The following is a 26,665-nucleotide window of genomic DNA, read 5'->3' as shown; positions in this document are numbered from 1 at the left end:
TCGTCCTTCCTCAACATGCTGATGAGACTGGTATTATCGCCACACCAGTGAGGAGGCTGAGAGCAGTTATGTGATGCACTAAGGGGCCCTCAGCCAGTAAGTACCAGAGCTGTGGTAAAGACCCCAATCTGTAGGAGCTCTGGTGCCTGGTCTTTGTCCCTTTCCACACTGTACAGGAGAAAGACCTTATGCTGGGAGGAGGGAGGAGAGATCGAGATACTGCAGACGAAAGGGATAATTATGGAGCAACTTAACAGAGGGATCTGTGGTGGTGGCCAGACTGTGGGAAACCTCGGCTGGGAAAACCGGTGGGAGAAAATCTGAAGAACGGGTTCAGGGACTGCGTTTGTGGACTCCCCCCATTATTTCCTGAGTCTGGGGCCTAGTGAGGACCAGGTGCTTTGAGAAGTCTTTATTCTGAGCAGCTGGCTCCCTCTTGTGGCAGCTATGGCTCATCCCTGAATGATCTGGGACCAGGCAGCCTTGTGGAGCCCTGGAGGCACCCTGGCTGCACATTGGAATCACCTGAGAGCTATTAAAATGTGCTCATTTCCCAGGCCAGTGAAATAAGAATGTTAAGGGAGATTGAGACCTTCACTGTCCAATACAATAGCCACTAGCTACATGTGGCTATTGAGCACTTGTGATATGGCTAGTTCAAATTGAGATGTAAGTGTAAATTACACACTGGATTTCAAAGACCTAGTACAAAAAAGAGACTGTGAAATATCTCATTAATAATTTTTTATTAATTATATGTTGAAGTGGTATTTTGGACATATAGAGCTAAATAAAGAATATTGTTTAAATTAATTCACCTGCTTATCTTTTTACTTTTAAAAATGTAGCTACTAGAAAATGTTAAATTACATATGTGGCCCTCAGGTCATATGTAAGATTGCCAGATTTAGCAAATAAAAATCCTGGATGCCAAGTTAAAATGGTATTTCAAATAAACACAAGTAAATTTCGTATATATATATTAGAGTACTAGAGGCCCAGTGCATGAAATTCTGCACTGGTAGGGTCCCTAGCAGCTGCCAGCTGCCGGCCAGATACTCCCTCCCTTCCCCCGGCCAGCCCCACCCCCTGGTTGAATTCCCAGACGAACTACTGGTCAAGAGGACAATTTGCATACTATGCTTTTATTATATAGGATATCTGTCCAAATTTGTTGGGGGGCTGCCTGAAAGAGTGATGTGAGCTGCTCAGCTTTTTAAATCTAACTTGGAACTCAGGATAGAAAAGTGGTAAGAATTGCTCAAAAACACTGCAAGGTGAACCGCAACCTGCAGGTGCCTAGGGCAAAAGATTATGGCTTTAAAATCTATTTGACTGTCTAAAGCCCTGGAGGAAAAGCTGGGGGAATTTTTGGAAATTAGAATAGTCAAAAGCACCCATGTATAGATTTTTAAAATCCATATGCATGCCCACGGCAAGACATGTACTCATAAAAGACCTGAGAAGACCCTAAGCTCTCACCTTGAGCATATACCTGGGGTTAGTGCAACCCTGCTGAGTGTTGGAGTCCCCAGCATAGAGACAATCCACAATGACTGGAAGAGGTGTTTGGTTTTCCTTGTCTGTTTATTTTTCCTCTCCCTTTTCTTAGCTCCTGGTGTTCAAGAAATTCTCTATCAAAACATTAGCTGAATACAAGCCAGAGAATTCAGTAACCACACACAGAAGGCATACCATCTTCATAAAAATAGCTTGGAAAATTCACTAAACAAATGAACTCTTATAGTCTTCAACAATCAATAGAACAGAAAAATCTGGTCGAGGGTGGGGTGGAATCTGATTTCCAGATATACCACGTTGTCATATTCAAAAGTCCAGTTTTCAGCACTTCAGTCCTCAGACAGAGGAGATGAGAGGTTCTGAGGGCAATGCTGTCCTGCTGACCCAACAGGACCCAGAGGTGGGCTTGGTCCAGCGCCAGCTTCAGCCGCTGTGGGGCGAGGCGACCGCCAAGGTGTTGGTGCTGAACCTGGCGGTGCTGGAGAACCCGAGCCCTTCCACAGCCCCCTTCTGGTTCCAGGTCAGCTTTGAGTGCAATGAGACTCTGGCGGACGACCTGGAGTTGCAGATCATTTATGTTGGCTCAGCTGAGACTGAGGAGTTTGATCCAACCCTAGACTCGGTGCTGGTTGGCGGTGCAGGTGGTTGGCCGGACAGCCCCGCCCCCTGGTCAAACTCCTGGTTGAACTCCCAAACTCCTGGTTGAGGGGACAATTTGCATATTAGCCTTTTATTATATAGGATGTTTTCTTATTTTGGGGTTTTTTATAATTTTCTCCTTTGTTTTAAATTTTTTATTAGACTTTATTTTTAGAGCAATTTTAGATTCAAACTGAATAGAAGATACAGAGATTTCCCATATATCCACTGCTCCCCTCCACCCCATGCACACACACACAGAGCCTCTGTTATTATCAACATCTTCCTGCCCACTGGTACATTTGTTACAATTGATGAGCTACATTAACATTTCATTATCACGCAAAATCCACAGTTTACATTATGGGTCACTCTTAGCATTGTACATTCTACAGGTTTAGAGAAATATATCATGACATGTATCCACCATCATAGTATTATACAGTAGTTTCACTGCCCTAGAAATCCTATGCTCCACCTATTCATCCCTGTTTTGGACTTTTAAATTTGCTTATTCTTTAACGTTTTCTACCATTTTACATTACTTTTACAATCAGAAAAAAATACTGTCATTTAAAGAAAAACTTTTGTGAAGGAAAATGCAGGTTGGAGCTTTCATTTTCAGCTCCCCTGAATAAGAGCACCCAAAGGTGAACATGCAGTCTGTGTGTGGAGTATCAGGAGGAAGCAGGGAGCCTCCTGCACCTACAGCTAGTCAAACAGAAACCAGCCCTCCCACTTGTTTGCTCTCTCGTCTCCTTCTCTTCCTGAGAGCGGGAAACACAGAGAACCAGGGCTTCCTGATTCTGAGTGTCGGCTCAGATAAGGTGTGTGCTGGTGGGTCAATGAAAACCTCAGTGACCATCACCCCAACCACTGCCCATCCAATGGGCTTCTTCTCATCTTGTTGCTTGCATTCATTAACTAGAGGTGATTTGATTTTACATTTTAATTTTTTTTATGTCAACTAACTAGAGGTCAGAAGGGAAACATCCTCCTCAGCTCATGTACATGAACCCTTTAGTTTGTAAAACAGAGTCAGGACACAGGATCTTTCCGGAGTGTTCTAAAGCATCATCACACTCCCTTTTACCCGCCCAACATACAGAAATCTTTCACCAAGGATAGCAGTATATATTCCTTTAGCCTACCTCTATTCTTCCAAGTGGAATTTTGATTTCAAATTTTTAAATAAGATGATTTCTCACAGCCCCCATTCTGTTGCTTGTCTTTTTACTTTTTTGATGGTGTCTTTTGACACACAAAACGTGGGCCACCTCTCTTTGAGCCCAAGTCTATTCCTCAGTATTCTAGTAATACTCGCTCTCCAAAGCCATCATCATTCCTAGTTGCCAGTCTCCCGCAACGTGCTCACAGCTGTTTTGGGCTAATAATTTCTAAATAGGAAATACACACAGCCCAGGTACAGACCAAACAATCCACTGGCATACAGGAAGATAATTTCAGAACTTCTATTTACAATTATTTTTGTATTATCTTCCTTTAATTTCCATGTTAGGTTGTTTTACAATGTAATACATATAGTAGCACACATGATATCATGTATAAACGACTATGCATATCTGGGGACAAGGACTGTATCTTATTCATTTCTATATTCCCAGTGCTTAGTGCACTGTCTGACTCAACAGTTGCTTTTTAAATAAATGCATCTATGAAATGAATCAAATCAATCACATGAAATCAGTCGATCAATCAATCAATGATGATTCTTAGTCCCTGTCCAAAAAACATTCTAGAGTCCCTTGTAAAGTCATAGTCTCTGTCCTTAGGGATGTTTCATTGCTTCCTTTCTTTTCCATGCCTGATGTGAAAGATTTTTCACCAGGCATACCATGCCCATCCACTTCCACCCACTTCATTCCCTGCCCCTTCAACCAGATCATCCTGAGTCCTCGAGACCTCCTCTCTTTGTTCATCTACATCCTCTCTCAAAGTCATCACCTCCCCTCAGAATCACCAAAATATTCACTCTTACCTTCAGCTCAAGAGTCATGTTTCTGATGCCTATATCCTGGCATTGCTCCCCCTCAATGCACCTCAACAGTGAATATCTCACTGGATAAAGGCAGCTCCTAGTCCTCCAGCTCCAGGCTTCTGAACTCATGCTGGTCCATCATAACAGTTTTCTTATCTGAAAAGAAATGAGGAAAAATGGAGGACCATGTAGAACATAAATACAAATATATATGTCCTAGCTGTCCATGACTGTTCTTTATTGAGATTGTACTTTTCTATATTAAAATATTCTTTCTCTTATGAATGATGGTGATTATGCTAATTAGTTATTGTTCTTACTGGACATAATGAAAAGTTGGCAGTCCTCTTTAGGTCCTGAAATCTTTTGTATAAAAATTCACTCATTCATACAATCCAAAAGTCTGGGATCACCAAACCATCAGCAAACAGACATTGTTTTGTTTGATTTGTTTTTAAGGTGGAGCCAGGAGACGTTGATTCATGGGGTAAAATACAAAGAGTCCACAAGAGGTTACAAACTAAAGCCTGCCATTTAATCATCATGCCTTAGGCTAAGGCTTAGGACATCTCTTTCCTAATAACAATAGCAGAGTTTAGATCTGAGAGAAAATGTGAGGGGCCTGGGGCACTGAACGTCAATGAGGAAAGCCTTCAGAGAAAGATACACAGGTGAGATCAGAGGAGTGAGGTCATCCGAGATGTCATCACACCCATGCCAAGGCTGATTCTGTCTCAGAAGTTTTGGCATATGTTGGAGAAACATGGACAAAATGGATAGTGTCCATATTTCTGCTGCATCTTGCTCTATCACCAAAGGGAACAAGGTTTGGGTTTTCCAACTAAAATTCTGTTTGGCAGACAAATAGGGACCTAATTTTTGTCCTGCCTGAGAGGATGTGTAATGTTCAATTATTTTTCAAATATACTAGGCATATTTTTATTAAAAGTTTATACACTCAAACTGAGACTCAAAAACACATCCAGATCTAAAAAGCCAATGGATGCTGGGTGGTATTCTGGTTGGCCATGCTTATTGGCTTTCGAATGAACTCCTGCGACTGAAATGGGGTGGGTACTTGAATCATTTATACCCCTGTCCACAGTCAGGGGAGCATTATCTTGTTCCTCCCACAAGCCAAACCAAATGGAAATGAGTCACTACATGGCTAATATGCCTGGAACACCCATATTAGGCTGAAAATCAGGTTTCAGTGGTCATTTTTCTGAGTCATCTCTGACTTGGCAACATGAGCTCATGTCAAGAACATGCTGAGTTTCTCCTACAGAATCTGGGATGGACATTTCACCTGGAAGAAACAGGTTGGCTCTCTCACTTCCGGAAATCTGAATTTGTTTTTTTCAGAGCCCACATTCAGTGCTTGGAGACCTCTGGACACAGTGGTATTCAGTTTGTTATTTCTCAAAATATTTTCTATACTGTCAATGAGAAATAGTCTTTATTTCTCTGGGAAACAGAAGGCCAATTTTGATTGAATGGCATAAGTAAAATCTTACAACAATGCCAGAGTTAGGACATGAACACCTTCACGTGTTATCGGACATATATAAAATACTTTGCCCCTATTTCCCAGACTGGTAAAAAATAAAATAAAATAAAAATTCCTACAAGTTTCCCAATAATCCTTGAATACTGACCATCTGGACAGAAGGTTAGACATGAGGAGTATTCCCCTGGCCACAGGGCTAAGGTGGACTTCTGGCAGCCAGAGGGGCAGAGGTACCAGGAGCAAGTCTCACAGTCACCGAAGGGCACTTTAAGTCAGAATTCTCTCTTCTCATCTCAGGCTTCACAATTACCCCATTACTGGGAGTTTGAATGTGTGCTCTGACTTTAGACAGCCCCATGACCGAGTACATCACCAAGATATGACCTCTGCTCTTGCTTTGTGTTTGCTATAATCGTCTGAGTGTATTGCTCCACATGCAATGCTTAGCATTTCGCATGCATAAACGCAATTGATCTACAAAACAATCCAGGAAGATAAAATGGGTATCATCTCATTTTACAGATGAAGACAATGAGGCTCAGAGAGGTTCAGTGACTTAGCTGTGGTCCCACACAGCTAGTCAGCAGTGGAGTGAGGATTGAACCCGGGCTGCCTAGCCCCAGAGCCCAGGGCCTTCCTGCTGCTTCCCTTTGCTGCCTTCCTCCTCCATGATCTCTCTCCTGGAGGCTGAGTCAAAGCCACAGAAGCTGCAGACAGCTTGACTACGTCAACTACTCAGTCCCATCAAATAACTACAGTTGATTATTTGAAGATTCATATTTGCAAATTTACCTACTCACTAAAATTATACCCCAAAATCAATACTCAAAACACTTCCTCGGTCATTATTGGACACGTGCATTGAGCTGCTAGAAGTGCATGCTCCCAGCTGCCCTGGAACAAGATGAAGCTCTGCCCCCTCGTTTCAGCTCTCCTACTGTCATCAGGTGTCCTTCTCACATTTAGTGCCATGTTTCCACATTTCTGTGAAATAAATTTCTCTATTTAAAATGGCCCCCAATCTTAGTGCTGAAGTTGCTGTCTAATGTCTCCCAGTGCAAAAAGGCTATTTTGTGCCTTTCCGGGAAAATCATGTGATATATAAGCTTCGTTCAGCCATGAGTTACAGTGCTGTTGGTCAACGTTAATGAATCAACAATAAATATTAAATTGGGTATCTTTAAACAGAAACACACACAAAACAAGATTATTTATTGATCAGTTGATGACACTGTGACCCTCAGAGGCTCGCAGGAACCTAACCCTGTATTTCCCTAGGGGCAATGGTTCAGTATTTGCTAATTTAGTGTTCCTGGTGACTCTAGAACTTAACTGCCATGATTAACGAGTACTTCATCCTGCCTCATAACCAGTGTTACCTAAGTTTTTAAATTAAAGTGGCAATGGCACCTTGGGAGGGCCACAGGATGAAGCCCGTTTATCTCCAAGTATTTCGTGGCTTTAGCTCCTAGAGGCCCTGACTGGCCAACCTGCCGGGCCTTCCAAGAGTGCCCTCTGCACTTGCTTTACCCTCTACAGAAGGAAACCTGGCTAATCAGGAAAGAAACTCCCTCAAAAGGTAAACAGTGAGGAGAGTGTACATATGGTGGAAAACAAATGGGTCTTGGTACCATGTTGTGGAAATTATCTCACCTAGGTAGATAAAGGAGCAGGCTGAGCCCAGGTGGCACTGTTGAGTCCCCTCCTCCATTTCACGGCCCATTTGTGACGTATGCACCAGTCTGTCCCAGAAAACTCTCTCCCTACACTCAACACTCTCAGAACTGTGTGGTGCCCTGTGTCTACGCTGCACCCCACCATGGCCGTGACCGCCTGCCAGGGCTTGGGGTTTGTGGTTTCACTTCTTGGGGTTGGGGGCATCATTGCTGCCACCTGCATGGACCAGTGGAGCACCCAGGATTTGTACAACAACCCGGTGACAGCTGTATTCAACTACCAAGGGCTGTGGCGTTCCTGTGTCCGAGAGAGCTCTGGCTTCACTGAGTGCCGGGCCTACTTCACCATGCTGGGGCTGCCAGGTAAGGGCTGGTGGCTGGGAGGCTGGGAGGGGCCACTGGGCCTCTGCCTGAGGCACCATGGAGGGACTGCTGGGAAGGGAGAAGCAACAGCCCCCACCACCAGGGTAAGAACAAGACCACAGAAACCTTAGGGAGAGGAGCTTTCTGGCACTGTCAGGGCTCCTGTTCCCCTCACTGGATGGTGCCCAATTCTCCCCAAGGGGCACATTTTAAAAATAAGCTCTATGTGAGCAATGGCACTGATTCTCAATCACCCACAGTAACAGGACTCAGGGGGCCCAGACTTTAGCCCCAAGATTCTCCTTCCTGAATTGGGGACTGTGAATCTCTCTCCAGGCCCCCTTGTGCCTGGTCCCAGCTGCTAGGGAGATCACTTTGTAAGTCATGTAAATGTCTAACCACTATGCTGTATTCCTGGAACTAATATAATGTTGAAGGTCAACTATAATTGAAAAAAAAAATTAAAAACAAAATAAGTTTTAAAAGAAATAGATGATGTTTAGATAAATAATAGCACTTCTGGGTAATGGACTACTAATAAGCTCCTATTAAAATACTATTTTACTCATATCAAACTAAACATTTAACATTAAATATATTAAATGGTGTTTACAAAGCTTTGGTTGTACATGTATGCAATTAAGTGAAAAGAGAAAAACATCAAATGGTATGATTTTTTAATCAGGTAAAAATTATATACAGAGAATGGATAAAAAGGAAGTATTACAAATTTTGTCTAGGATTTAAAATTATGAGTGATTTGTTAAAATTATCACTACTTACAAATTTTCTATTATGAGCACCAAAAGGTGGAATCAGAAATTAGAGATATTCAGGGTGGTACAAAAGTAGGTATACCGTTGTGAGTTTGTGCAACACAGAGTTTATTCAAATAGTATTATTATTTATTAATTAATTATTACATTATTTAATGAAGAACTATAAACCTAACTTTGCCCCACCCTGTACAATGTGATAATATATTTTTAAATTAATAGATGTATTGATTATTTTTATTACTAGCTTACTAATTTTACTCCTCCCATATTTTATTTTATATTGCCATTAGACCACCATTTTTGCTTAACTACCATGCATGATTTATATTTATATTCCTAAAAATTGGTAAAGCAAAGGTGAGGGAAGTTTATTCTCCAATATCGGTAAAATAATATAAGCTCCTGGAAATTTATAACTTGAAATGGCTCTGCCAGAACCATATTTAACCCTGAATATAGGGATGATTTTCCCTAAGAAGTCAGCAAAACATGTGCTCCATTTTTAAAATGATTAAACGAAGTAGTACCAACATTATTACATTATTGTTAAACAGAATCAGACCACGAATTATCATTACATATTATTATAATCAAACCATGAATTATCAGTATTGTTAGATCTACATTTAATTTTTTTTTAAAAAAAACACCTATTGCCATGAATGGGGAAGCCAGCTTTTCCCCTGCGGACCTTATTCACTCTTTGGAAATGGCAACTAGGACAGTGGTCATCTCACTTCAAAGCACAGAAACTCCAGAAAATGAAAAATCCCATCTTCCAGATGTTGTAAAACATAGTCAATGTTTATTTCACATAAAAAAGCATGTAGACTTACAATTTCTCTCTACTCATTCAGTGTTCTGCCTACATAGGGGTGGCTTTAGTTTATTCTTTAAAATTAACCTTTCCTTCATCCAAAAAATAAAGTTACAGTCACCATCTCAAACAAGAAAGAAAGCTCGATTCATTAGACCTAAATAATATTTCCCTGTCTTGAAATTTTGCATAAAAACATTTGCATAGGGAAATGGGAGTGAGAATAGATAACTTGTAATAACCTATTTTTTAATTTTTTCATTATCAGCTTATTATTTTAGTGATATTATAGTCAATGTGCTGGGGGTTGTTAGACAAAAGTCATAAAATGAACAACTTAAAACCAAACTCTTATAGTTCTCTTTATGAGTAAAAACCCTGTGTCTTGGTTGAAATAAGTAAAATGGACTTTGCCCACAGAAACAGTGACAGAATCATAACTGAATTACTCCAACATTTTCCAAACGAATTGGTCAATCCCTGCCCACCAGCAGAGACCATAGTCACTTTTGCTAGTTGTCCCCTCCCTACCTTTTAGACTTGGTCTTGTAGCTCAGTTCAAGAGGTACAGAGACAACAACACTATTTATCACCTTAAGTCAGTGGTTCTCAACCTTCCTAATGCCGTGACCCTTTAATACAGTTCCTCATGTTGTAGTGACCCCCAACCATAAAATTATTTTCATTGCTACTTCACAACTGTAATTTTGCTACGGTTATGAATCGTAATGTAAATATCTGATATGCAGGATGTATTTTCATTGTTCGCGACCCACAGGTGGGTCATATATGACTCTTGCTTACTCTCTTTTTGGGGGATTTCTGGCTCATACTTCATTATCTACTAACCCTGATCACAGAACCTAAAGCAAGGCGTGTGGTTGAGGGAAGTGTTGCCTCCATTCAAATTAGGAAGGAGACCTTTCATATTTGCTTTCTGTGTTTGCTGGGAATAAAGTCCTGAGAGCGGTGGTTGGGTGCACCCAAGATAACATTGAAATGTCCAGTTGCTCAGCCTTGTTTCCTGGAGAACCTGTCCAGGTTAGAGGTGTGTGTGTGTGTGTGTGTGTGTGTGTGTGTGTGTGTGTTTCGGGGCCTTGAAATATAGATTTAGAGAAATTCTAATAAAAATGTATCTAAATTCAGAGGCAAAATGCACAGCTCAATTAATTCTAAAAAAAATAAATGTGTAGACAAAATGCAATGGCTGATCTCTGGCCAAGTCTCTCTTTTGCGAGATTATATAATTCCTGATACTTTCATCAATTGCAGTGAAAATGTTTCTGCAAAATGTAGAAGATTGTATGTAAAATGTGAAAGGAGTGTCCTAGTTTAGTCTCCATGTTACAGATGAAGACACTGTGACTTGCAGAAGCTCAGCAGTTTGCCTCAAATCACCCAGCACAGCATGCGTTAGTGATAGTGTCAGGAGCAGATCCTAGGCCTCTCAGTAACCCATCAGGGTCCAGCCAGCCGGAGTCCCTTCTCTGGCCTTTGTGGAAGCTTCTGTGACTGCCACGTGGTCTTCATGTGCTTCTTGTGGCATGAGTGAAAGGGTGAGGTGGGGGTCAATAGGATGCCTCATGTCCTTTCATCCCAATTCCTCTAGGATTTGGCTTCCTGTTCTCAAAAGTGGGGACAACTTAGTCTGACCCTAGTTCTCTATATGGAAATAGAGAAAGAGCACCAGAGAGGACGTTGAGCAGGGAGCTCCACCTTTGCTGCCTTAAAGCATCTGTGGTTCACTAGGACAAGTTCCTGGAACTATTTGTACCTCACTTGACTCACCCCCCCAAAAAAATATATGTGGGAAATAGTAACACTGCCCTGCCCATTGCTGTCAAATTAAAATGAAAAGATATAAAGGAAAAGTGGTTTAGGAGTTGTGAGGAGAAAATCTGAAAGTCTGGTTTAAGATGGAGATTCCTGGGCCATTTTTCAAAAGTGAGGTCAGCCAGGTGGTTTCCTGAGATGAGCAAGGCCTAAAGGAAGGGCTTGTGGGGGTTCTCAGCGGTGGACACATCAGCTTTTTCCCCAGAGGGTGGCGTGCTGGGGGCAGAGCCAGAACCAGGAATGGGGCACGGCCTCGGGGGAGGGTGTCCACTCAGCCCGCCCTGCTCTCAAACCAGCTGTGCCAGCGCAGATCAGCAGGACAAGTGCCTCTTGGGGCCGCTTCCCTAACAAATGAGAAAATAATGCCCTTGAACCAAGAGTGAAACTGAACTATCTAAGGAAAACACTGTGAGCAAACACCAAGAGCCGAGGGAAACCATCTGATTAGAGCGGCTCCCCTCCGGAGCACGGTAGGCGCACACCTTCCACCGGAGGAAGGCGGCGGCTGGTCCCAAGGCGAAGGCCAGAGTGCCAGAGGCCCAAAGCCATGTCCACCACCACATGCCAAGTGGTGGGCTTCCTCCTGTCCATCCTGGGCCTGGCGGGCTGCATCACCGCCACGGGGATGGACATGTGGAGCACCCAGGACCTGTACGACAGCCCGGTCACCTCCGTGTTCCAGTACGAAGGGCTCTGGCGGAGCTGTGTGAGGCAGAGCTCAGGGTTCACCGAATGCCGGCCCTTCTTCACCATCTTGGGCCTTCCAGGTAGGCGCTGGGCAGGACCCCCGGGGGCCCCACCAGGTGAGGGCAGGAAGGGGCTGCGAGCTCCCACTGCAGCCAGGAGAAACCTGGGAACAGGTTTGGCTAAGAACAGAATGTGTGACCAGCAGGAGTTGGCCCCAAGTCAAAGAGGGCGATATCATAGGGGAGAAAAATCAGAGAATTCATACTCGTCAAAGGAACTGGTAGTGAGGGAGCAGGTCACGAAAAGGATGGGTCTGATGTAAGGGCATGCGCATGACACCAGAACAGACTAGGGTTCCTCAAGGAGGAAATGAACTGTGTGCATGTATGTGCATGTGACTTGCTCCTGCCTGCACATACATAGGAATAAGAAAGTAGGATGGTGACTATTTTCTTACAGCCAAAAAGTTGAGTTAATTTTATTTCATTTTTATTCAATTTTTCTTTGAAAAGTTGGGTCTCTGTAGGTGCTAAATATATAGATAGATAGCCATTAAATTATAGTCTTTTTCTGCATTTATGGTGAGAAGTTCTGATATGCACTCCTAAAAAACAATGTATGACAGAATATAACTATATAACTGTGTACTGCAGCTTTGCCAAGTTGACACATTAAGAATAGCTATCACAGGCATCAGGCATGTGTTTTTTATTCAATTTTTCTTTGAAAAGTTGGGTCTCTGTAGGTGCTAAATATATAGATAGATAGCCATTAAATTATAGTCTTTTTCTGCATTTATGGTGAGAAGTTCTGGTATGCACTCCTAAAAAACAATGTATGTCAGAATATAACTATATAACTGTGTACTATAGCTTTGCCAAGTTGATACATTAACTATCACAGGCATCAGGCATGTGTTAGGACAGTGAACAGTGGATGAACGCATACTTCACTGAATGAAACCCAAAGTATAACTATATAACTGTGTACTGCAGCTTTGCCAAGTTGACACATTAAGAATAGCTATCACAGGCATCAGGCATGTGTTAGGACAGTGAACAATGGATGAACGCATACTTCACAAAAGGGCTCAATGTCCTGAGCTTCCCTCCTAACCCCATTCTGATCTCAACTCTCCTCCTGTTTTGATGGCCTGGCGCACTTACTTTAGTTCTTATTTGCTCTACCTTCTCCTTATCCTACTGGATCAGGAGTAAGTGGCAAGTATGTTGAACTGGAGGACAGACTTCACCATTCCTTGAATGCCTGCAGCATTCAAAGTTTATGTCCCGTAATTTTTCACTTGATTCTCATTTTTATGGCTTGGTTTCTATGGTTTAACTTGCCTCCCCATTTGGAGTATAGATTTCTTGTAGAGTAGATAATACTTCAAATTTTCTCCATCAGGGTTCAGGTTTAAATTCAGAAAATACATTCCGAAATTTAGAGGTATACAGGATGAAGAAACTGGCAAAAATTATTCACTCACTCTTCAATGATTTGAAATGAATCATTTATTCTAAATGATTAACTCATTCATTCATCTATTTTAGTCCACCCATCCATCCATCCATAAAAAATATATAATTATAGAACTATAATTATATTATAATAATGTCAGAATTTAAATATAATTATAAAAGTGACATCCTTTCACCCCTGAAGATGAACTAAATACACATGATAGGATATTATGGGAGCTCTACTTGTGTTTAAAAAAAAAGGAGAAGAAGAAGAAGAAAGAAAAGAGAAAATAAAAGGTCAGGCTAAATGGCTCTGAGGAGTGTCCAGAATATGAGTTTGGTGAGGAAAGGAAAATGGTGTTGGGTTCTGCCTCTGAAACAAACACCTTGTGAATAGATAGATGGAAATAAATGTGCATGAAACTGTTAAGAACCTGCAAAGCCCTTGAAATTGAATTGAGAAAAGCAATTTAACTAATTCATCTTTATTTTTGGAAAGAAATAGAAGATGGGTGGCAGAGGAAAAGCAATTTAACTAATTCATCTTTATTTTTGGAAATAGAAGATGGGTGGCAGAATAGAAGAATTGGGTTATTTATTCCATTTTTGGAAGCTACTTGTATTGCAGGATCAACAGGACCACAGACTACATGGAAGACCTGCTTAGGGAAGCAGGGGAGGGCGAACCTGGCCAGAGGGAAGAGAGGAACCCTATGAAGGAGAGACATGCTGTAGTGTGAGGGGAGAGGTCAGAAGGGACTTGCAAGACCATGGATTGTTGAACTGTTAAATGAATAAAAATGACTGACCTCATATTCAAAATTAAGGCATGACATCCCATGACTTTATGCTTCATAACCTCTTCACGGAACCTCACCACATTATCAACCTCTTGCTCTTTCTTTATCTTTCCATATGTGGAGCTCCCAAATATTTCCACTCTTCTAATTGGCCAAACCTGTGGTCGGCAAACTGCGGCTCGAGAGCCACATGCGGCTCTTTGGCCCCTTGAGTGTGGCTCTTCCTAAGCCTTAGGAGTACCCTAATTAAGTTAATAACAATGTACCTACCTATATAGTTTAAGTTTAAAAAATTTGGCTCTCAAAAGAAATTTCAATCCTTGTACTGTTGATATTTGGCTCTGGTGACTAATGAGTTTGCCAACCACTGGCCAAACCCATTTGTCTTTCCGGTTTTACTGAGAGAAACTCTGCTCCTCTCCCCCTTGACATTTCTACCCTCTGTGGAACAAGATCCCCTCTCTCTCTCCTGTTCAAGGCCGGCCTCTCCACCAGAGCTCTGTAGGCCCCACACCATCCTGTCTGGTCATCCAGCTGATCAGGTCCTCTCCTTCTTGCCTCTTTCATCTCTCCTCCTGACTTATGCTTATATCCTCCTTTCCTGGAAATCTTCTCTCGATTCTGGTCATTGTCAAGTTCTGTCTCTCCTTGTCCATTAACGATACTTTGGGTTTGGTCCTGGATACCCATTGTTCCCACTGCCCAAATGCCCCACCACCACCACCACCCCAAATGTTCCCATATGCGAGGTCCAGCTCAAGTACCACCTCTTCCCTGAAGCTTCTTCACATCCTCATATTGACTAGGATCCCACAAACCTTTGTACCAAACCCAGAGCACTCTGATAGCAATGAGCATATTCTGCCCTCATGACTCTGCTCACAAATCCAAAAGCTGAGAAACTGAGGCAGCCATTGAAAAGGTGTACCCGAGCCCTGCCCATCTGGGTCAGGGGAACAGGATTCCACCAAAAGCCAGGAAAGACATTTCGTGGGACTGAATTGGCAGAAAAGGAGATGGTTTAAATCTTTGATAAAATCTAAAGCAAAAATCCTTAAGGTAAAAAACTATGAAACTGCTCTTAGGATCCTTTCTAAAGGAGCTGCCCTGTTTGCTTCTTCTTAAAATTGGCTGTTTCACATAAAGTCTAATGCTCATCATCATGTAAAACCAGCTTGTCTTTCCCCATGTATGGCAGAAGAAACTGGTGCTAGGAGGTGAACTGATTATAAGTTGGTTGTAAAGCTGAAATGAGATCTACAGGAGCCTTCTAGTTTTTGGTCAAGCTGCAATTCCTTTCTTAAAAAAAAAAAAAAAGATGTGTTAGCCTTTTTAAATATGTGGGCAAACATCTAAATGTGTAGACACTATTGTACATGGAAGGAAATCCCACAGAGAACTGAGGACACATCTACAAAGTCCAAGAGAACCTGTATCTTGGATATAAAAATGCTTGCCCTGATTTCTCATGATCAAAGTTATGTAGGAATCTGAATGCCTCCTCAGCTCGTGGTTGTGGAAGTTGCTGCTTGGATAGCAGGGCAGTCACCCACAAAGCTTCAAGCCCGAGCATGGGCTAGTCACTGGAGGGGCATCACTTTGTGGTGGGGCCTCCCATTATGAAAGTTATATAGTTGGACCCCACCTTAGAGGTGAAAAGAAAGGTCAATGAAGATGTTAGCCACCTACACTGACTCATCCATCAGCCACCTCCCCTGTTCATTGCCAGCTGATCCTGAGCCCATTTTCCCTGATCTTCCCTCATTCCTGGGTCTAGAACTTTCTCTTCCTTTTTTTTCTCTCTCTCAAATCTTCTTCCCCTATTGCCCTTTATACTCCCTCGCCCATGGCTTTTTCAAATCCTCAACCATGTTTTGTCACCAGGAGAGAGGATTCAGGTTTGTACATAGTTAGTCCAAGCCAAAGCCATGAGGAGTTGGAGAGAGGTAACTTCTTTTTAAAGACGGGAAGGGAACTGATATTTACTGAACCTGGCTTAGTTCTATGCTGGTGCCAACTCGCATCTGATCCTCACAATACCTCTATGCAAAAGATATCTCTATCCCATTCCAGAGTGTAGGAAATTAGGTTTTAGTAAAGTTACATTACTTGCCTAACAACTTACCTGGCAGCACCCATTCTGTAGGATTTCTCGAGATACAAAAGACCTCCCTATTGGTTCCCTGGGATCTATGGAAAATCTAGGCCTTTCACCTTGTTCTGAGGGGCCTTGCCTCTGAGGTCTCACCTCAGACTTCCCTCCTCCAGGCTCCCCTCCTCTACCAGCCCTATCAAAGGCCCCAGGTCGGGGCCTTTGGCTCCTGGGGACTTGCTGTGTCATCAGCCCCACCCTCACCCTTAGCCAGCTCAGTGATGTCAGCCACTCAGTTCCTCTCAACTCCCCACTCTGAGCACCTCCTCCTGAACTCCCTTGAGGTCAATTTTCCCAAGTTAAACAATTGAAATTTTGTTAATAAACAACTAAATGAAAATCTCTAGGGGTAGGGCCAAAACATTAATACTTCTTTAAAAGTTTCCCCAGGAGATGCTAAGGTGCAGCCCAGGTTGGGAACCACACCTGAAGGCACCTGGCTTATCAGTTCATTTTAGGGGAATAAGAAATTTTGCAACAGGGAGATAGCAGGGCAGTCACCCATAAAGTTCCCATTTTTCTGTTTGCTTCTATCCGCCCTGAATTCTACCCACCCTTCTGATAATGCCTCATTGTTCATTGAAAAGAATTCTATAGTCACACCTTTGGTGTGAGGAATCAATCTATAGAACCCGTTGACTCATCTGTTATCGGCTGATAAGCCTATGCCTCTTGCTCAGAATCAATAATAATAAAAGCATAATATCCTAATTAGACCAGACAGCCAAATGACCTTCCTGACAACCTTCCAGACGAAGCCGGGGCTGCGAGGGTCGAGGCAAGCCGCCGCTACTGCAAGGGCCAAACCCCTTGCACGAATTTCATGCATTGGGCCTCTAGTATCAAATAAGAGACAGAGTGGCTAAAAGAGAAACCTACCTCCTTTAGGAGCAGTTTCTCTTGTTATCTGTCTATGGAAAAGGATTAGAATCCCAGTTGGTAAAATCTTCTAACTAGAAAGGAAGTTCGGGTCACAACCATGTATCACCGTGGTTATTACTAGACATAGGGGAATTCTAGCAGTGAGCAATGGAGAACATTTCCTCCTACTTCCTGGCATCTGCCTCCATCACAGTGTCCACTCTCAGAAGAACCTCCCAAGGGGTCTCCAAAGCATGGAAGACTTTGGTCCATCCATCCAGACTGAATTGTGGTTCTGACAATGGCCCCACAAGATATAACACAAAGTCGTGTCTTTTCCAACTGCAGGCTAAAAGAAAGGGGTAGGAGTAAGCTAAAAGGAGATTCCAGATATAAAAAGGAGCTCAAGATCTGGGTGGACCCCTGGTTCAAAGCAGGTTCTAGTGTTCATCAGAAATCCAAAGGTCAAGAAAGAGCTGGAAAGAAATGAGGACTTGTCGTGCAAACCTGACCCCAGCAGAGGCAAGAGGGCATCTGAAAGCCTAAGTTAAGGCAAAGGCTGACTGGGACAATCTGGCCACAGCTCCAGTACCTAGGGGCTCCTATGGCACACCAGCAGCAACTCTTCACATCAGCAAGCCCACAGTGATTCCACCTCCCACCTGCCAGCATTGCCCTCCCTTCTCATCCAACAGTGTCAGGGAAGGTCACGTACCTCAGCCATAGCCACAGCACACATGTGATATGTTTTCAGGATCAAATATTAGAATCACTCAATCAAAAGAGATTCGATGACCCTATCCTTTCCAAGAGTGTGGGATAAGAGTAAGTTTTAATAGAATGAGAAAAAGACATCTTTTATACTACTTGGTTAATTATTGTTTGGTGGGTTAGCTAGTTGGATGCTTGATTGGTTGAGCATATGAATGTGTTGTTTGACTATGGGAGTACACCAACATGTGCTAGAAAGATGGAAATGAATACACTAGTAGGTGACACATGCTTGCATTTGCCAATAAGGAAATGAACAGGATGTTTGTTACCAAAATCCTATGGGGCCAGCAAAGCCATCAGGCAAGTCTTGGGAGGTCACAGGTGACACACTAGAGCCCTCCTGTCTTAGGAATGGATTCAAGGGCCACTCCAAGGCTCTCATGAGTTCTCTTTACCTTAGTGGGGTTACCATGGCTCTAGCATCAGAATTCAGCTGCAGGTCCAAGATGACACTGTGATCAATTCTCCCAGGAATGGTCAGATCACAGATGATTGATCCATACCATAAACCAAAACATCTACTTTGAAACTATAGTTGCTAATAGGACCAAGACTGATCATGGCTGCTTGTAGAATCCTCTTCCCAGGAGAGAAGCAAAGTTAAAACCAGAAGTTTTTTTATAGAGAAGAGAGTCAGAAGCTAATAAATGGAGGTCAGCCCAGCCGGGTATGGCTCAGGGTTGAGCATCCACCCAGGAACCAAGAGGTCACCAGGTTGATTTCCAGTCAGGTCATATGCCCAGGTTGCAGGCTTGATCCCCAGTAGGGGGCATGCAGGAGGCAACCAATCAGTGATTCTCTCTCATCATTGATGTTTTTATCTCTCCTCCCTTCCTCTCTGAAATAAATAAAAATACATTTTTAAAAATAAAATAATAATAATAATAATAAATGGAGGTCAGTGGCACAGAACTAGAGTAGCTGGATACCATTGTCTCTCCACAGGGAAATACCTGGTGGAAAAGGGCCTCCATTCCTCAGATACTGCATAAGGCTCTTTAATGAATTCCCCATGATCTCCCTATCCTTTTTCAATATATTTCATTCATTGCCATGACTAGAGTAGGATGGAGCTTTCTGCTTTGCTCCACACAGTTCTTTAGTCCTGCTCTACTAGAACTCTCTAAGCTAGGAGCCTTTCTCTCTGGAAGACATTAAGCCTTCCTTTTGTAAGATTCATTATGCTTGCAATGGACATGTTTACTGACTGTCTTTCCCCACTTTGGTAGAACCTCCATGAGAGCAAAGACCATGTCTGTCCTGTTAATTGCTGCCATCTTGTGCCTAGTCATGGGGCTAAGTAGAAAACTGTTGACATTAATCACTGCACTTTAAGGACACCCTAGAAATCATTGAAGGTTTCTAGGGTGTCCTTAAAAGAAAGGTCACTGCAGGAGAGCCCCAGCAGGACTTACAACTTCCACTGATCCTGAAAAGGAAACTGCTGGTAAAGTGTGGTCATGTTGAAAGGCCTGAGATTGATATAGTACCTTTTTATAAGTACCTAAAACTTACAGTTCACCATGGCCTTAGTCACCCCCTTGGAAGGAGGCAAAAATACAGTGCCCTTGTTATATCACTTAGTGACCTTACTTCATTATATGCTATAAATGAATACTGGGTTTTCGTAAGGGGACACAACTATATGAAACATTGAGCCCTCATGGAAAGACTAGAGACGACAGATGTTTGGGTTAGAAGTCAAAGCAACCCAGTTTTACTATAAGCTCTATCAATAATTTTTAATGCCACCTTAGTCACACCATTTCACTTTCCTGGTCCCCAGAATATCAAGCTTTAAAATAAGGACATGAAATAGATAAATTCCATGGGCCCTCCCAGCTCCAACTGTCCATAATTTTCTCATTCTACACGCATTTGCATGCATGTCCTTCATCAATCAGAGGATTGTAAGTGATGGTTTTGCATTTCCCACACTTCCACATCCCTTGACAATAACAAGGTTCACGTCATGGTTTATGGACTTGCTGTTCCTCAGAAACTCAGTACTGGTTGGTTGTGGTTGCTGGGTTTTATTAAACCAGAGCCTGATCAATCATGTTGTGATGATCTTGTCTGTCTGCTTGTGTCTTGCCCCTTGACCCACAGCCATGCTGCAGGCGGTGCGAGCCCTGATGATCGTGGGCATCGTCCTGGGTGCCATCGGCCTCCTGGTGTCCATCTTTGCCCTGAAGTGCATCCGCATTGGCAGCATGGAGGACTCTGCCAAAGCCAACATGACACTGACCTCTGGAATCATGTTCATTATCTCAGGTAAAATAGGAGCCTGGGGTTCCTGCTGTCAGACGTGCTTCTGGGAATGTCAAAATCATTCTGGCAGAGGAAACACTGCTTCTTCCTATTGAGCATAGCTTGAGCACAATTCAGAGCTTTGCACACTAGGATTACAGCAGGGATGAGGAACCTTTTCTCTGCCAAGGGCCATTTGGATATTTATAATATCATTCACGGGCCATACAAAATTATCAACTTAAAAATTATGTTATTATGAAAAAAGCTCCTGGATTTATTGAATTTCGAGTCCCATCTGCTGTTGCGTTGGCAGAGCCAGACCAAATTACATAGCTCTTGGGCCAGAGGTTCCCCACCTCTGTTTGGCAAAATTATAATGAATGCTAATGTCCCTCTTAGCTGCCACCCCAGTCCCATTATAAGAGACTAGAGGCCCAGTGCACGAAAATCGTGCAGGGATGGAGGATCCCTCAGCCCAGCCTGCACCCTCCCGCAGTCCAGGAGTCCTCGGGGGATGTCCAGGAGCCGTAGGACATCCTTAGTGCTGCCGTGGAGGCGGGAGAGGATCCCACCACCGCCACTGCATTTGCCAGCTGTGAGCCCAGCTTCTGGCTGAGCAGCACTCCCCCTGTGAGAGTACACTGACCACCAGGGGGCAGCTCCTGCATTGAGTGTCTGCCCCCTGGTGGTCAGTGCGCATCATAGTGACTGTTCAGTTGATTTGCATATTAGCCTTTTATTATAGGATTCACAACCCTAAGATAGTCATGTGACTCAACCCCAAAAGGCATTATTTTGGTAAGATTCTAGAGAATGATTTTAAGAGAAGAGTTCTTAACATTGTCAAAGAACCAGGCCCCAAATGTTTGTACTATTAACCATTGGTTCTAAAATACATGCAAAATCTCTTTCTGCACATATTCAAATCCTTCCATAATTAGAGAGATAAGAGAGTCCAAGCACCTAGCACAATGTCTAGGACATAGTGGGACTTCAATAGTCAATGCTTGGAATAACTGTCTGTTATAGGAATGGAATGTTCTAAAGCCTATTCCTCTACACTCATTTAAGTATACATTGCCTCAGAAACATTGTGGTCACTTTAAAGCTGACTCCAGAGCTTTCTTGTTCTTTATCTACAGGTCTTTGTGCAATCGCTGGAGTGTCCGTGTTTGCCAACATGCTGGTTACTAACTTCTGGATGTCTACAGCTAACATGTACTCTGGCATGGGTGGAATGGTGCAGACTGTTCAAACCAGGTAACCTCCTAACCTCAGGATTCCATGGTGAATATTGTTGTAAAAATCCAATTAAACACATATGCCTAATGTGACTGTCAGTGCCTGAAATAGCAAAAATTTATCAGAGGCAACCATGCCATATCATAAATCAACAATGATCTGTAAATTCATAACCTTCATTTCAGTGAAATATCTTTGGTGATATGACTTGAGGCTGATCTGACATTTGCATTGAAATACAGTGACAGTTCACGATATTTATCTAACACTCTTACACAGACCCCATTGTGGTGGCCATGAAAGTGGCACTAATAACCAAGGCATGTAAATGAGCATCAACCCATATCTCTAGTCCATGAAGGGAACCCGGCTAGGGACAGGTAAAAGATTGAATAGAACCGAGCAAGATTAGGTGAGAAAAGTAATGTTTCATCCTCTTTTGGCTTGACTCTTTCTCTTGTTCATGAATTCATTGATTTTACAAATGTATTGAGCACCTACTGTGGGCCAGGAACTGTTCTGAGTGCTGGGGTAAAGACAAGTTCACAATTCTTATGGAGGTTATGGTGTAGCAAAAGGACATGAAACCCCGCTATAAATTGGTATCTGAAGGAGGGCAGAACTTTTAAAAGATGAAAAAGCAATTCTAACATGTGTATTCATTTAGCAACTTCAAAGGGACATTACTCATAGTAAGAAGCAGCAGCAAATCCCTGAAGGAGAAAGACCTTGTTCTGAGAGAGCAATGCAAATATTATAGCTAATAACCGGTCATCTCTGGAGTAAATACACTTGGTACTTCTTCAGCCACACCATTATGGGATACAGACAGGGTATAAGGACATGATAAAACCATTTACTCTCTGGCTTCCCTGGAACTCCTATCCCCATCCATGTCCTTGCTTTGCTTCAAGGAAGTGTAGCTGCCCTTATGTGCCTCCATGGTCCCCCAGGTTCTCTTGGTTACAAGAGCAACTCAGAAGTAAGTTGACCAACTCATTCTGGTTTGCCTGGGGCTTTCCCAGTTTTAGCATAGAAAGTCCCATGTCCTAGAAAGCCCCTCCGTCACAGGCAAATCAGAAGAGCCCACCTTGCCCACAGTTTCTATGTGCCTAGAGTCACGTCCCTGCCCAGGGGGGCCACCTACCACCCACCTGACACCCAGCGCTAATGTGTGCCATCACCCTCTCACACCATCTCCTAGAACCTCACAGGCAACTTCAGTCCTGAAATTGAGATCAGAGGATTCCAGTTGGCCTCCTGAGGTTTTTCCTCCATGGATGGGCAGCATTTTCTCTCTTTCTTTCTTTTCATCTTCTCTATACAGATAGCACAGCTGCCAAGAAAAATCTTGGTAGTCAATCGATGGGGCTTTGGTTCCTGCCCCGCCCAGGCCCCCCCTAACACTTGCAGAACCTAAACTGGACCAGAGCTACATACTGTCTGCCCTTGCCCTGTAGACAGCTTGCAAGGCGTTTTGTATTCGCCTAAACATCTCATTTTATAACCAACTTTTAAAAGTTAGAAGGGTCTCAGGTTGGGTTGCTCAGAAACAGATCCTGAGGATCCGTGTGTGAGTGATGTATTAAGGACAGAGAGACAGATTAGGGCCTGGGACAAGCAGAACAGGGAAGGGTGGTCTCAGCCTGATCCTAGGGACCTGTGGGGTCTTTCATATTTCAGCACCAGCCAGCCTCTGTGCATGTGGGGAAAGTGACTCCAGTGGCTGAACCAAAGCCAGAACTCAAGGGAGAGTCACAGGGACCGGCAGGTAAAGGCAAAATAACACAGGAGCTGGGGGAGAGACACAGAAATGGATAAAGGGACAAAGGGGAACTGGGCAGAGCACCATTGTACCTGCGACACAGAGATTTTCTAATGCAAACACACTTACATCACATACACACAAGGGTCTATTTTTTTCACCTTCTTATAAAAAAATCAGAGCTGGCAGCACTGGGCCCTCATTCTCAGAGGGCAACATCTCTGCAGCTGAGAGGCAGCTGCCCTTTTAACTGGGGCTCACACTCTCCAGGTTGCCACAGCCCCACTACTCTCAAATGCCCCACTCTGAAATCATTTATCATCACGTTTATGGTTTTCCCCTCCATATAACAGAGTTAAAAAAGTGAAGTATTTCCTTACACCTAGCCCACTTTGCTCATTTAAGTTTCTTACCTGTCCCAGATAGGTATATACGGTTGCTAACCTTGATCAAGAGTGTCTAAGGTACCCTAGCGACTAGGGCCTAGCCGGTTTGGCTCAGTGGATAGAGTGTTGCAGGCTCGATCCCCGGCCCCAGGTCAGGGAGAGCGCAAGTGCAGAGGCAACCAATTGATGTGTCTCTCCCACCTGGATGTTTCTCTTTCTCTGTCTTCCCCCATCCCTTCTACTCTCTCTAAAAAAAATCAATGGAAAAATATCCTTGGGTGAGGGTTAACAAAAAATTAATAAATAAAATGGGCAAATAAATAAATAAAAGAGTGTCTAAGTTGAGGAAGGCGACCTCATTCCTCATGCACAGAGGATGGTGTACTTTATGATTAACAGTGACGGCTAGGGAGGCAGAGTGACCCGCATTTGAATCCTGGAAATGCCATGTTCTTCCTGGGTCTTTGGAAAAGTTAATTAGCCTCTCAGAGCCTCAATTTCCTCATCTATAAGATGGTCACATCAATTTAGTTCTTTATGAAGACGGTACTCCTCCCTACACGGATGGTTGCCGGGATTACGTGAGGTAGGTGAGATGAATGCTTCCTGGACCACAATAAGAACTCAAGGGACAAAATTCCTTCAGAAATTGAGACCGATTCTCTCAAACTTCTCTGGTTAAACTGTCCAGCCACTCCCCTTTGGCGACCTCAGTGATCTAAGAGGTCCAAGAATCCTGCAGCTGTATTGCTGGCTAGCTCAGTGTCGATGCTATGCTCCAGGGCACCTGTTCAGTTGGCTGTGACCCAAAGGCATGTGTGTTCAGGGGGCATGGGCAGGGATAGGTGTAGAATCCAAAGGGGAAACAGAGAGGACAGGCATGGCCAGATGCAGTGGGTGGAACCTGGGGAGTTGAGTCAATCACATTCATAGCCATCATCTCCCCACTCAGGTACACCTTTGGTTCAGCTCTGTTCGTGGGCTGGGTCGCTGGAGGCCTCACGCTAATTGGGGGAGTAATGATGTGCATCGCCTGCCGGGGCCTGGCACCCCATGAAACCACGTGAGTTTCCCCATCCCAATGTAATCAGAGGTCTGATTGGGTCCATTTTAACATATAATTCCCAGCCAGAATGGTCAGTCCAGGCATATGGAATAACATTGTTGAGCATGAACCTTCTCTTTTATGGGGGATAGAAAAAACGGGAATAGGAATATTTCTACCTGAGCACATTTAGGTGCGATCCTATTTGAAGGGGGGAAACCATCCAGGAGTTCCCTCTGGCTCCACTATACTATAACTCAATGACTCTCAGCTTGGAGCAATTTTGCCCCCAGGGGATGTTTGGCAACATCTGAAGACACTTTGATTGTTACAACTTTGGTGGGTGGAGGGATAGATGATACTGGCATCTAGTGGGGGGGAGGCCAGGGATGTTGCTAAACATCCCACAATGCACAGGCAAGCCCCCACAGCAAAGAAGCATACAGCCCAAATGCCAATAGTACTGCTGTAGCTCCATAAATGGGCCCGGAGTTGAAGACCTCGATCACAGTCTGGTCCTGCTGTTAACTGGGCCTGCGACTGCCAGCAAATCATTTGCCCTCTCTGGACCTCTGTTACCTCACCCATAAACTGCCCAGGTCTATGGGTTTCCTGGGACACTGGACTTTCGGGGCTAAAACTGTCACGTTCCAGGGTAAATGAGGTGGTTTGTCCTCCTACCAAATACATCTATGATCCTGGAATGTTTCTTTGTCTTTCAGTTACAGAGCCGTGTCTTATCATGCCTCGGGCCCCAATGTCGCCTATAAGACCGGAGGTATCAAGGCCAGCTCTGGCTTTGGGCCCACCACCAAAAACAAGAAGATATACGATGGGGGTGCTCGCACAGAGGACGAGGTACAATCTCATCCTTCCAAGTATGACTACGTGTAGCACTCCAAGACACTTGACATGGGCAGAAGAAAACCCCAATTAGAGCTCACCCAAAAAACAAGGACATTTTACCTTGATTCCTGATGGCTTTTGACTCCCTGCTGGAAGTTAGAAAAGCATTGATTTCACCTATGGGGAGGCCAGATGGTCTTAGCCACATGTCTATATCTCTAAATATTCCATCACAAAACAACAAGGTATCAGATATGAATTAGAGCCTATAGCTCACATTTTCCAATCCTCTATTTCTTTTTTTTTAATATCTTCCTAATCTGATTATAGAATATGGTTTGAATTCCTATCTGACACTTGAATGATTTAGACAGACTCTCCCTCCTCCTTCTAGCCAATAGCCCATTGATGATCTATACCCCCCCCCCCCCCCCCCCAGAACAATTCTGAAAGGAAAAAAAGAGAGTCTGTTAAAAGATATCATTTCCTGCTACTTTTGCCTCTACAAACACTGATTGGAGAAGAGGAGAGAGGGGAAATATATTTGTAATGTCTCTAGCTCATCATCTGAGTTTTCTTATCCTGTGATCTTAAATGGACCAAAGTGATTTCAGTTTGAAGAAAGCAACCAAGCTTTTCCACTTCTTTTGGCATCTGCTCATTCCAGCAAGACTCTCCCAAGGGTTTCTGAGCCCCCCACTGTGAGTCCCCCTTCTGTCACAGGCCAGAAAGCATCCCTAGAAGAACGAGAAGAGGTTGTTGTTGTTTTCTCCTTCTCTAAATATATTTGATATTCTACATATAGTTAGAATAAATAATGTATTAGTAAAATGATACACCATCTCTGTGAATTAGCCTCACTGCAACGCATAGATAAAAAAAAATGAAAAACTAATTACTTTGATGTTGTCTATATTGTACTTTGTGAAAATCACACTTAAGTCCAAATTTCATAAAATGTTCACTGATCCTAATTCTCTTTGAAGTCTCCAGGACTCAGATGAAAATGATAGACTCAGTGTAACCCATATAAAAACCAAATAATGGAACACAACAGGTCTAGGAAGTGAGTTGAACTAGTTTTGTTGTTGTTGTTATTTCAAGTGATGAGCATGAATTTAATGTTATGTTTCCAAGTGCTACATGTCCACATTTGCAGGGCTACAGGCCACTGTTGGCTGACAGTAGACTTACTTGGCACTGTGGTCAGCTTTGTTACCCAAAGAGCAGTTCCCTTCACTAAACTGACCTACA

The 26,665-nt window shown here is 43.3% G+C and overlaps 1 protein-coding gene across 2 annotated transcripts; it reads left to right on the top strand.

Moving 5' to 3' along the window:
• The first annotated feature begins 7,488 nt into the window (after positions 1 to 7,488).
• Positions 7,489 to 25,470, top strand: CLDN18 (claudin 18). 2 transcript variants are annotated; one of them, XM_005863532.1, is made up of 5 exons: positions 7,489 to 7,708; positions 19,984 to 20,148; positions 21,270 to 21,387; positions 24,473 to 24,583; positions 25,288 to 25,459. In XM_005863532.1, the coding sequence occupies exons 1-5, from the start codon at positions 7,489 to 7,491 to the stop codon at positions 25,457 to 25,459; spliced, it is 786 nt and encodes a 261-aa protein (XP_005863594.1). The 2 variants fall into 2 exon arrangements, with proteins under 2 accessions (XP_005863594.1, XP_005863593.1); XM_005863531.2 differs by lacking the exon at positions 7,489 to 7,708 and adding an exon at positions 11,684 to 11,904 and having other exon boundaries at positions 25,288 to 25,470.
• Positions 25,471 to 26,665: the final 1,195 nt, after the last annotated feature.

Source organism: Myotis brandtii, unplaced genomic scaffold (assembly GCF_000412655.1).
Source record: "Myotis brandtii unplaced genomic scaffold, ASM41265v1 scaffold18, whole genome shotgun sequence".
Classification (NCBI taxonomy): Eukaryota; Metazoa; Chordata; class Mammalia; order Chiroptera; family Vespertilionidae; genus Myotis; species Myotis brandtii.
The sequence above is the reverse complement of the archived record's forward strand: the minus strand, read 5'-3'. Positions and strand labels throughout refer to the sequence as shown.

What these genes read in the sequence shown, in the direction of transcription:
- CLDN18 (XM_005863531.2), top strand. Translation starts at nt 11,685, where the DNA reads ATGTCCACCACCACATGCCAAGTGGTGGGCTTCCTCCTGTCCATCCTG. An exon ending in AATCATGTTCATTATCTCAG is followed by an intron (nt 20,149 to 21,269) that starts GTAAAATAGGAG and finishes CTTTATCTACAG; the next exon opens with GTCTTTGTGCAATCGCTGGA. An exon ending in GTGCAGACTGTTCAAACCAG is followed by an intron (nt 21,388 to 24,472) that starts GTAACCTCCTAA and finishes CTCCCCACTCAG; the next exon opens with GTACACCTTTGGTTCAGCTC.